Consider the following 12,544-nt stretch of genomic DNA (forward strand, 5'->3'; position numbering starts at 1 on the left):
CACCGTCAACCGGCACTGCACTAGTTGGCCCAAACTACGTCTGGAAGGTTAGAATGATGGAGATACTGGGTTGCAGATGAGGTGATGAAGGTGAACTCACTGATGTTGCAGTGTGCCCCTATGAATCCAGGTGGGCAGTCACAAGAGCCAGTGGAGGCGGAGCACTTGGCCCTGTTTAGACACTGACACCTCCTCTCACAGTTAGGCCCGTAATGGCCCGCCGCACACTCTGTGAAGCACACACACGTACAAACACACACACACGTGCACATCCAAACACACACAGACACACACACACCACAAATGAGGAGAGACTCAGTGAAGACAGACCTTGAAGGAGGAGAGACCTTTAGTGAGGGGAGACTATGGATGAATAGAGGCATTTACTGATCAGGGACCATCAGTGAAGACTAAGAGAGATATCATTTTTGTATTCAATTCAATTGAATTTGATCGATTAATTAACTAAAAGAAAGTAAACATCGTCAAACACCTTGACGAGATAAAAACGGACTGCTAAAATGAGAAACTTTGTGGACAAACACTAGCAGTAGAAGAGTGTTTCAAGTAGAAGAGGGCCCTGAGTGTTTGCTACGTACTCTGGTCACATCGCGGCCCATGAAACCCTGGGGCGCAGTAACACAACCCAGTCACAGGGTGGCAGTGTTGGTTTGTCTCAGAGCACTGGCACACCTGGTTACAGTTGAGTCCAAACGTCCCTGGCAGACAGCCTGAGGACACAGTCACACACACACACACACACAGACACACACACCCACCCACACACACACACACACACACACACACACACACACAAAGATATGTAAATAAGATTAGCTACAGCCTCCATGTATAAAGAATTGGAAACCATCTCCAGATCTGACATCCAGCTGTGCGGAAGGCCCTGTTCCAGATGTCCTCAGCGCCAGTTCAAAGGGGGGGGGGGGGGGGGGGGGAATCTAAGCATAGGATGGGTACAGTTTATCTAGCAAAATGGCACACTTCTCTCCTAAACCCAGCTTGAGGGTTGAGGCGACATCATCGGGAGGTGATACTCGTGATCAAAGTGAACGACATACGTGGGGGTGCTGTGGGGGTGCTTGTATAGAGAGATGTGATGGTGAGACCAGGCTGTGGCCTTGGAAGATCAGGTGTGGCTGTGGATACTCACCCTGCTCACAGCCGTTCCCCGTGAGGCCGGGGGGGCAGCCACACTCCCCAGAGACGTGGTGGCAGGAGGAGCCCTGGGGGCAGAGGCAGCTCAGCCCACAGCCCTGGCCGTAGCTGCCCGGCAGACAGGCTGGGGGGGGGGGGGGGGAGGGGGGGTTCATGAACATCAGTCACTGTCACATTAGACCATTCTGGAATGACACTTTGACTCAAAACTTTTTGTTGGAACTGATGACATCGAATTATTTAAGTGATCTAATCTCTTAAGTAAATCATTAAAAACGATTTGGATTAAACGTAATCGATTTGAGGAATCACTATTCACTTGAACAAATTGTTTAGGTTACGTAAATAGTTGGATGTAATTTGTTTCCACAAAAGCTAGGAGGATTCTGAATGGATTTGGGGTTTACAGTGGAAAGTAGAAACGAGCAGAAACAACAATGAACTGAAGCAACACAGTGGTCTGTCTGAGAACACCAGTGACTTGCATGGATGAATGCAGGGTCCATAGGAGCAGAGGAGAGTAGATGCACACAGTACAGTACAGTAGCTTAGATCTAAGCTCAGTAGAGTCCAGAACAATGACAGCTACCTTTGTCACAGCGGGGTCCCCTCCATCCAGGAGAGCAGTGGCAGTCTCCAGTCACGTGGTGACAGGAGTCCCCATGGTTACACTGACACCTCTCCTCACAGCCGGCTCCAAACAGGCCCAGGCCACACACTGTGGGGGAGGAGGGAGGGGATGAGACTGGGAGAGACTAGGAGAGACTGGGGGAGACTGGGGGAGAATGGGAGAGACTAGGAGAGACTGGGGGAGACTGGGGGAGAATGGGAGAGACTAGGAGAGACTGGGGGAGACTGGGGGAGACTGGGAGAGACTAGGAGAGACTGGGGGAGACTGGGGGAGACTGGGAGAGACTAGGAGAGACTGGGGGAGACTGGGGGAGAATGGGAGAGACTAGGAGAGACTGGGGGAGACTGGGGGAGACTGGGAGAGACTGGGGGAGACTGGGGGAGACTGGGGGAGACTGGGAGAGACTAGGAGAGACTGGGGGAGACTGGGGGAGAATGGGAGAGACTAGGAGAGACTGGGGGAGACTGGGGGAGACTGGGAGAGACTGGGGGAGACTGGGGGAGACTGGGGGAGACTGGGAGAGACTGGGGGAGACTGGGAGAGACTAGGAGATACTGGGGGAGACTGGGGGAGACTGGGAGAGACTAGGAGAGACTAGGAGATACTGGGGGAGACAGAGACTAGGGGTGGCTGGGGGAGACTGGGAGAGACTGGGAGAGACTGGGGGTGAAATAGACTAGGGGAGGCTGGGGGAGACTAGGAGAGACTAGGGAAGGCTGGGGGAGACAGGGAGAGATAAACACACACAGACACAGGCCCCCCTACCCAGTCTTACCTTTCTCACAGTGCTCTCCAGTCCAGCCAGGACCACAGTTGCACTGGCCTGTCTGTCTGTCACACAGGCCTCCATTGTCACACACACACTGCTGCTGGCAGTCCTCCCCGAACCGACCCGGAACACACTCTGGAACACACACACACACACATACGTAATCTATTTATCCAAGGTTTGTGCATGCGGGGGCCACAGTAGGTACAAACACATTGACCCAGTGAGCCTCCTCTCATGTCTGTCAGTCAGATGTGGCAGTGAGACAGAGAGACAGAGAGACCACACGTCAGCGCGGAGGAACCACATCCTCATCGACATGGAAATACTCAGGCCTGGATGAGATTCCTGCTGAGGGGAGCTGAGGCTCATCCAGAAGCTGTGGTTTGACCCGGGTGCCAGACATACAGTACAGTGCAACTGACAAACTGGATGGGTGGCAGGCTGGGGCTGCCTGACAGGCTGGCTGGCTGGCTTCCTACTGGAGCCGGCGGTCTGGCTGGCTGGATGGCTGCCTAGCTGGCTGGCTGGCACTCAGAGGTGATGATGTAGCTACTAAGTGGAGAAACCAACAGCCCCAGCAGCAGGATTAGAGGTTTCCTATTGCAGGAACCTTGGAGTGGAGAGGGGGCTGTGTGGAGCTGCAGGGTGGTGATGTGTATATAGTATGTGTGTTGGACAAGCCCTGAGGGAGGCAGGGACGAAGGGAGAGTGAAATGTGGGGTGAGAAGGGAGGGAGAGAGGCAGGAAGGAGAGAGTGAGGGAAGAGGACAGGTCCTGTGAGGTATGGAGTGAGCTGTAGCCAGGCAGACAGGAGACTCTGAAGCAAGTAGCCTCCCACCATCTTTGCACAAACACACACACACACACACACGCAAACTGCTAGAAAACAGCAGTCCAAATCCCCCAAAAACATAGGACTTGCCAATGAGTAAAAACCTGTAAAAAAAAAAAAAAATACACAGGCCACTGTTGAACATGGTCTCTGTTCTGTAGTCCTAGGAGAAGTTGTTAGTAAGTTATTCTGCCTGTCCACATTACTGAACTCCTGGCAGGATATCATGCTCTTCTACCACCAGCATATGTGGTAGCTAAGCTAACAACTTACCCTAACCTTCCTTTAGACAATCCCAGAGGGTCTGTTTGGAAAGGGAGATTCTGCTCCATGGCAGCTTGTGGTTACTTAACCCAGGGACTCACCCAGCTCACAGGCAGTGCCCATCCAGCCCTTGGCACAAGTGCACAGCCCGTTGGTTCTGTTACACGTGGCTCCGTTCTGGCACAGGCAACGCTGGCGACAGTCTGCCCCGTGGAAGCCCGCCGGGCACTCTGGGAAAATGAGTTTTCTTGTTCACAGGTTTGTACACACAGAAACATGTTCACACAAACGCACACTCTCTCTATCACACACACACACACACCTAATAAACACTCACACATATACACACTCTCACCCTGTGTGCAGTTGGGCCCTGTCCAGCCTGGCGTACAAACACACTGCCCACTCGCTGGGTGACAACTGCCGTTGTTATGGCAACCACAGGTTTGATTACATCCGTCTCCGTAGAAACCAGCCAGACAAGCTGACAGAAGGACACATGGACCAGATGGCACAGTCATGTACCTGTACATTAGGAATGTAAACTGCAAACTACTTTACATCTGTAAACTGTAACTATCTCATATGTAGTATGAATGTAAACATTGTGTACATTTAAACATCACAAATGTAGCTCTAAACATAACATCTGCAACTGTGTGTGTTGAGGTGTGTGATGATGTCAGACTGACTCAGGTTGCAGTGCGGGCCCGTCCACCCGGCGCGGCACACACACACTCCGCTGACGTGGTTGCAGCTCCCTCCGTTCAAACACACACACTTCTCCTGGCAGTCCAGACCATAGAATCCCTGTGGACAGGCTGCAACACACACACACACACAGGAGAACACACATGAACACACGTAAACACACACACGACCTGCACAGGAGTTTAACCTCTGAAAAAGGATTGCCCCTCACTAAGTCCCCTTTGAGAATGCAAGGAATCAAAGAATGAAGGAAAGGAAGTTCAACCCAAGACTGGTTACCATTTTCAAGCATGGTAATGTTTGTAGTTAGTGGCGTTATAAGGAGAGATTCCTGTAGCCTGGCTTCCTGTCTATATTAGCTCAGAGAGAGTATATTGTAGGATGAAGGAGGTCAAAAAGGGTCAGTAAAAGGCCATAGGCAGAGGAAGGTCAAATGAGGTCTTCTTACGTTTCTCACAGAAGGTTCCGGTCCAGCCCACCTGGCAAGTGCAAGCCCCGCTCACGTGATCACATGACCCCTGATTGTCACACTGGCAACGGTGTCGACAGGCCAGACCAAACGTCCCTGCCGGGCATTCTGGGAGGGAAAAGTGTGACATCATTTACAACCACACATCTGATGTGATATACTGTACATGCAAGGCTAGATGTCTAAACACAAATGCTAGTCAAATGATGGGATTCACAGACAGAAAAAGTGAATTACCCAGAGAACACATACACACATACTCACACACATACGCAAACACACCCACACACACACACACCCACACACACACCCTACTTACTCTGATGGCAGCGTGTTCCGGTGTACCCGGCCTCACAGTTGCACTGTCCCGTTATGACATCACAGCTCCCGTCTCCGTTCCTGCAGTCACATGACTCGCCGCAGTCCTCCCCCCAGTGGCCCGCATCACATGCTGCCATGGAAACAGCCCAAACAGGAGAAAGACATGCTGACCACCACACTCAAACTCTGGAAGTTCATTTCCAGCTAGTTTCGGAAATGAATGGAATCCTTTCTCATAGCGTGGTCGTCCCTCTCATCTCCTGAACGCTGCACAGAGCAGACATCTAAGAGCCAACCTCTATTGGAGTTACAATCTAAGACAAAGTATTGCTGAATGCACATGTCGATATAACACTAAATTGATCGGAATGTAGATATGCCAACGACAAGAGTCTATGCTTATAGTCTGTGTGTGTGTAGTTCTTCCAGCTCTACCTCTCCTGCAGCTGTGCCCGGTCCAGCCAGGGGCACAGGCACAGCGTCCAGTCACAGGGTGGCACATGGCCTTGTTCTCACACACACACTTCAGCTGGCAGCCCGCGCCGAAACGTCCCGTCGGGCAAGCTGGAGAGGACACACACACGTGCAGGGCATAAAGACACACATGAAAACACACACACACACACACACACAGGAGCACACATGCTCTTTGAAATAATACCATTTTTCATTTTCATATGATGTCATACTAAAATACATACCGTTCACACATACAGGGCACATTGTTCTGTTGGGCAAGCTGGAGCTCACACACGCACACACACACACACAAATAATGTTTTATAAAGAACACACATGCTGAGATGGCTCCTTTCCAACCAGACCAACCTGACGTGAACAGTCTGTCACTAACACACCACACACTCCATATACCACACTGTGCGGACACAACTGAGACACTCAGCACAGTTAGTTCCCGTGACCCAAGCTGAAGTGATCTGCCACTTATTCCTATGAGAGACAGTTGTTTTCGAAACTGAAATAACATTTACTCTTAACTATGAAAGTGTGTGTGAATAGGACTGTGTGTGAGGGGCCTGGGGGGATGGGTGGTGAGGGGCCTGGGGGGCTGGGTGGTGAGGGTCCTGGGGGGCTGGGTGGTGAGGGGCCTGGGGGGCTGGGTGGTGAGGGTCCTGGGGGGCTGGGTGGTGAGGGGCCTGGGGGGCTGGGTGGTGAGGGTCCTGGGGGGCTGGGTGGTGAGGGGCCTGGGGGGCTGGGTGGTGAGGGGCCTGGGGGGCTGGGTGGTGAGGGGCCTGGGGGGCTGGGTGTGAGGGGCCTGGGGGGCTGGGTGGTGAGGGGCCTGGGTGGTGAGGAGCCTGGGGGGCTGGGTGGTGAGGGGCCTGGGGGGCTGGGTGGTGAGGGGCCTGGGTGGTGAGGAGCCTGGGGGGCTTGGTGGTGAGGGGCCTGGGGGGCTGGGTGGTGAGGGGCCTGGGTGGTGAGGAGCCTGGGGGGCTGGGTGGTGAGGGGCCTGGGGGGCTGGGTGGTGAGGGGCCTGGGTGGTGAGGAGCCTGGGGGGCTGGGTGTGAGGGGCCTGGGGGGCCTCGGGGGCTGGGTGTGAGGGGCCTGGGGGGCTGGGTGGTGAGGGTCCTGGGGGGCTGGGTGTGAGGGGCTTGGGGGGCTGGGTGGTGAGGGGCCTGGGGGGCTGGGTGGTGAGGGGCCTGGTGGGCTGGGTGGTGAGGGGCCTGGGGGGCTGGGTGTGAGGGGCCTGGGGGGCCTCGGGGGCTGGGTGTGAGGGGCCTGGGGGGCTGGGTGTGAGGGGCCTGGGGGGCCTCGGGGGCTGGGTGTGAGGGGCCTGGGGGGCTGGGTGTGAGGGGCCTGGGGGGCCTCGGGGGCTGGGTGTGAGGGGCCTGGGGGGCTGGGTGGTGAGGGGCCTGGGGGGCTGGGTGGTGAGGGGCCTGGTGGGCTGGGTGTGAGGTGGAGCTAGCCGACCAGGCGGCTTAACAACCCTCAACCAATAACAAAGAGCTGTTCGTCCATCCTTAGCACCTCCCTCCGTCTGTCTGTCTGTCTGTCTGTCTGCCTATTTCTCTGGATACTGACTGCACACTACTGCATGTGATGTCACAATAGTCATGACAAATGTGTCATGTCTATCAATCAAACTGTATTTATGTAGCCCCTTATACAATAAATATGACAGAGGGCTTTGTATAATATGCCAATATTGTGCCCATCGACCTGCATGTTAGGACCCTGATCATCCCATTGGTGGCATGATCAGTGGAAGGTACTGACCATTCTGGCACAGCTTGCCCATGTAGCCAGGAGGACACAGGCAGGTCCCGTTGTGTTTGTCACACACTCCTCCGTTCTCACACAGGGGACAGACCTCCCTGCAGCCTGCACCCCACCAGCCCTCCACACACACTGGAACACAGAGAGAGAGACAGTCATCATCATTATCATCATCATCATCATCATCCTCCTCATCCTCATCATCATCCTCATCATCATTGATATCATCATTATTCTTGTTAACATTCTAATCATTGCTGACATCATCATCCTCATCCTCATCATACTCATCATCATCATCATCATCACAACACAGTATCATTCTGGTGTTCTTACCGTTCTCACACTGTGTTCCTCTAGCACCAGCAAGGCACTGGCACTGTCCTGTCACTCTGTCACACGGGGCTCCTGTACATGTACAGGCCTGGACACAGCCCTCTCCAAACCTGCCCTGGGGACAGTCTGAAACACACACACACAGCCACGCACAAACACACACACACACACACACACACACACACACACACACACACACACAAACACAGACACACACAAACAACCTTTTGAGTCTTCACTACTTCCTCCCCACATGTCCGTCCCTACATTCTTCCATTGCAGTATGTCATCTCCCACCCTGATGGGACCTCACGGACCTACCTTGGTCACAGTTGTCTCCACGACGACCAGCAGGGCAGTGGCGTTGGCACCTCCCTGTCACGTGATCACAGGACACTCCAGGAGGGCATGAGCACTTCTTCTCACAGCCTGCTCCGTAGGTGCCGGGGTCACACTCTACACAAGGACCAGAGCCCAGAAGATGGACAAGCTCACACACTGGGACTGAACATGACTCTGGTGAAGTGTGATGGCAGCAGATCTTCAGCAGATCTTCTCTGAGGTGGACCGGGGGTTGTGTACGAGTGATGATGTGGACGGCACAGACACAGGCACACTGACCTTCCTTGCACGTGTTGCCTTGGTAACCCGGCTTGCAGACGCAGGCGCCGTTGCGACGGTGACATTCCAGAGTGTTCTGCTGGACACACTTACACTCCTCGGAGCAGCCCGGTCCGAACGCCCATTTAGGACAGGCTGGACCAGGAGAGAGAGAGAGAGAGAGAGAGAGAGAGAGAGAGAGAGAGAGAGAGAGAGAGAGAGAGAGAGAGAGAGAGAGAGAGAGGGTGGATATGAGACATGAGAGAAATGTCCACGTAAATGATCAAAAATAACTGGTACTATACTAGGAGAAAGGTGAGGCACGATAAGAGAGGAAAGAGGTGAGAGGTGAGAGGCGAGAAGTGAGGGGTGAGGGGTGAAAGGTGACATGGGCAGGACTTACGCAGGTGGCAGAAGCGCCCGTAGAGTCCAGGGTCACACAGACAGGCTCCGTAGGTGCGGTGGCAGCGCCCGTTGTTGGCACAGTTACACTTCTTATTACACTGCTTCCCATACAGGCCCTTAGGACATCCTGCAACACCACACACACACACACACACACACCCTTTAGACATCCTATAACACCACACACTGGCACAGATCTCAGACACACTCGCTCACCATACACACTGATGTTTGACATTTTATTCATCTAGCCGACAATTTTATCCAAAGTGCCACTCAAATAATACAGATAATCAAGGAGCAGAATTGCTTGATTTGAATGGTATTTTAGTGGTTACTGCCAAGGAATGGCATTTATTTTCACCAGACACAGAGCAACAACATCCCACTTCAAACACAACCCACACCCGCACTGCGATCTCACCACAAACAGAAATGCAACAATCTGTGCTGCACACCCAGCTATGTTGAATGACTGGCTGTTATTCAGGCCTTCAGTGGACTAAATGCATATTGTAGGCCAAATACATGTCAACAATAGATTTGAAGTATTTGAAAATATTTGAAGGTGTATTTGTCCCAGGCAGAGAGAGTGACTCACCGTCCTGGCAGAGGTCTCCGCTGACGCCAGGCGGGCAGCGACAGCTCCCGCTGACGGGCTCACAGGTGGCCCCGTTCTTACACTTGCAGCGGAAGGAGCAGTTCTTACCGAAGAATCCCTCTGAACAAGCTGCACACAGGCACACACACACGAGGGCTGGGCATGCTTGGAGAGAGCATGTGTGTGTGGGTGTCAGTGTGCATGAAATGTGTAGGTGTGTGTGTGTACAGAATTGTGTGTACGTACATGTGTATAAGTGTGTGTATGTGAGTGTGTGTGTGTGTACAGAGGTGTGTGTGTGCCCTCACTCTGGTTGCAGATGAGCCCACTCCAGCCATCGGGGCAGACACAGCCGTCCCTCTCCGGGCCACAGCGCCCCCCGTTGGTGCAGTCCTGACACGACACACTGCAGTCATGGCCAAACGTGTCGTTCACACACACTGCAAACGTCACAAGGAGATTAGTAACAATAACTATTCTATGTATTCACATCTGCAAACAAGATCTAATTGTATCATTCAGCGTCTTGGCTGCCACAGTCGTTGTGTAGTAGTGTAGTGGAGAACAGATACAGATGGTCGAGGTTTCAGCTTTCTCAACCTCGCCTCGCTGTAGAGGGTGCGACAGCTCAAGAGACGGAGACGGCTCTCGATAGTAAAACAGAGTGAGTGAGACAGTTGTAGAGAGTAAGGTAGTTCCAGAGTTAGTTAAGAGTGAGACTATTCAGGAGAGGAATACAGTCAAGGAGTGAGACAGCAGCAGGGAGGGAGACAGCGGTAGGGAGGATGCGGAGGTATGTACGGTGTCTGTTAGTGATTACGCAGCCAGGAAGCCAGGCCTGAGCTTGGCCAGGCCGCTGGCAGACACTCCCCAGGTGTGCTGGTGTTGAGGCCTAATAAAGCTGGAGCCATCTGGGCATCACTAACCAGCCTGGCTGGCTCTCAGCCACAGTCCCCTGCATGCAGCACCCTCCACTGCACTGCACTACAAACAGGGAGGGGGAGGAGGAGGAGCGAGTGGATGTGGAGGAGGAGGAAGGGGAGGAGGAGGAGGAGGGGGAGTATGGGGAAGAGATAGAGGAGGTAGAGAAGGAGGGGGTGGAAGAGGACCAAACTGTTTCCCACATGTGCCGCGTAGTAGTGCATGCGAGTACTTGTGCGTAAGTGTGCAAAGGGTTACAAAGCGCGCGTATAGCAGAACCACGGACCAAACTTCTCTTGCAGCGTGCTCTCGGCCAGCAGCTCTCCCTCGTCGTCCTCGTAGTCGTCGTAGCGCTCCAGGGCCTGGCTGTGCTCCTGCAGCAGGGTGAGCTGGGGCCTGGGCAGGGGCAGCTCTATGGCGCCCCCGCTGGACAGGGCCTCCACTGTGTCCTCCAGAGCTGGGGAGGGGGAGGAAGGAGGTAGTAAGGTAAGGAGAAAGAGGGGAACAAATATCGCCCATATCTAAATCGGCCCATATCTCCAAAACCCGACAACTCAGACCAAAACAATCTAGATGGATGAATTGCCCCTTTTCATTATTCTAAGGATGTTGCGTCATTTCGTCTGATTGGCTTATTGTGAGAACTCACGGATGCAGGAGCTCCGGTCCTCGTCCAATCGGAAGCCCCGACGACAGAAGCACTGGAAGGATCCAGCGTTGTTCTGACACGTGTGATCACACCCTCCATTAGCCGCCAGACACTCATCTACATCTGCACACACACACACAAACACACACAAACATACATACACACACACACAAACATACACACACACCCACGCACCCACAAACACTATATTATGAATCCATAGTCTTGATCAAACATGTAAGATCACCTGGACACAAGCCAGGTTAAACTCATGTAACCAGTGGTGGTTGACTGAGGTTGGACCGTACCATCACAGCTGCAGCCGTCTGAGTTGAGACGGTAGCCCGCAGCACAGTAGCACTCATACCCCCCTGGGTAGTTGGTACAGTCCTGCTCACAGCACGAAGAGCCCTCCCCACACTCATCCAGGTCTACCAAACAAAGCAGATACACACACACACACAGTTTTCAGAGTCAGTCTCACACACACAACACCTTAAGACAATTTTCAGTACCAGTCCCTGAGTCTCCCAGCTGGTGAAGCCAGTGGATCTTACCCACGCAGGTCTTGAGGTCGTCGTGGAGCTGGTAACCATGGTTACAGGAGCAGGCGGGGCCGCTGGTGGAGTGCTGGCAGTGGTGGGAGCAGCCCCCGTTGTTGGTCTCACAGCTGTTCACAATCTCCATCTCAATCCCTGATACACACACACACGTGCACACAAGCATGCACACACATGTACACACATACGCACATTCACACACATTGACATCAAAAATCACTGTCAATGAAAACTTTAGCTTAGGCCACAAAAAGCCCCAGAGAGTAACAGGAGTAACAGGTAAGTGAAGGGAGAAGAACATGCAGAAGAGCAGAGCCTCACGGTAGCATTGTCTCCCGTCAGCGCCCAGCTCATAGGCTGTGTTGCACACACAGGCGAAGGAGCCCAGAGTGTTGTGGCAGCCATGAGCACAGTTAGCCTGCTCCACCTCACACTCATCTACATCTGTGAGAGGAGACACCCACACACACCAGGTCACACACACACACACACACACACACACACACACCAGGACACACACACACACACACCAGGTCACACACACACCCACACACACCAGGTCACACACACACACACACCAGGTCACACACACACACACCAGGTCACACACACACCCACACACACCAGGTCACACACACACACACACCAGGTCACACACACACACACCCAAACACACCAGGTCACACACACACACACCAGGTCACACACACACACACACACACACACACACACCAGGTCACACACACACACACACACACATACACACACACACACCATAGTTAAACACAGTACTGTCACAACATTTAGTTTTAATGAACAGTTATCAGTATAACTGGATCTGTAACTATGACTATCATTGGGATTAACACTATTGCCGTGACGACTGTCTATGACTGTGTCCATCACTATGACTACCGCTATGTCAATCACCATGACTACCCCTATGTCTATCACTATGACTACTACTGTGTTTATAACTATCACCACGTCTATCACTATTACTGCCAATCATTCCTTCAGTGGACACACTGACAATGACTATGACCCAGTCATTATACCCA

At 53.0% G+C, this 12,544-nt stretch overlaps 1 protein-coding gene across 1 annotated transcript in view; it reads right to left on the bottom strand.

Moving 5' to 3' along the window:
- The window catches only part of megf6b (multiple EGF-like-domains 6b), a 41,200-nt gene that overhangs the window by 6,091 nt on the left and 22,565 nt on the right, over positions 1–12,544 (bottom strand). The window contains exons 5-27 of the mRNA XM_047026663.1: positions 11,805–11,927; positions 11,481–11,618; positions 11,232–11,354; positions 10,924–11,046; positions 10,561–10,731; positions 9,662–9,793; positions 9,354–9,482; positions 8,751–8,879; positions 8,369–8,503; positions 8,069–8,203; positions 7,748–7,873; positions 7,412–7,543; positions 5,612–5,740; positions 5,175–5,306; positions 4,835–4,963; positions 4,368–4,496; positions 4,031–4,159; positions 3,777–3,905; positions 2,583–2,711; positions 1,766–1,894; positions 1,172–1,300; positions 600–731; positions 101–229 (exon numbers count right to left, since the gene is read on the bottom strand). Coding sequence (XP_046882619.1) covers positions 101–229; positions 600–731; positions 1,172–1,300; positions 1,766–1,894; positions 2,583–2,711; positions 3,777–3,905; positions 4,031–4,159; positions 4,368–4,496; positions 4,835–4,963; positions 5,175–5,306; positions 5,612–5,740; positions 7,412–7,543; positions 7,748–7,873; positions 8,069–8,203; positions 8,369–8,503; positions 8,751–8,879; positions 9,354–9,482; positions 9,662–9,793; positions 10,561–10,731; positions 10,924–11,046; positions 11,232–11,354; positions 11,481–11,618; positions 11,805–11,927 — 3,021 coding nt within the window. The remainder of the gene's footprint in view (positions 1–100; positions 230–599; positions 732–1,171; positions 1,301–1,765; positions 1,895–2,582; positions 2,712–3,776; positions 3,906–4,030; positions 4,160–4,367; positions 4,497–4,834; positions 4,964–5,174; positions 5,307–5,611; positions 5,741–7,411; positions 7,544–7,747; positions 7,874–8,068; positions 8,204–8,368; positions 8,504–8,750; positions 8,880–9,353; positions 9,483–9,661; positions 9,794–10,560; positions 10,732–10,923; positions 11,047–11,231; positions 11,355–11,480; positions 11,619–11,804; positions 11,928–12,544) is intronic.

Source organism: Hypomesus transpacificus, chromosome 9 (genome assembly GCF_021917145.1).
Source record: "Hypomesus transpacificus isolate Combined female chromosome 9, fHypTra1, whole genome shotgun sequence".
Classification (NCBI taxonomy): Eukaryota; Metazoa; Chordata; class Actinopteri; order Osmeriformes; family Osmeridae; genus Hypomesus; species Hypomesus transpacificus.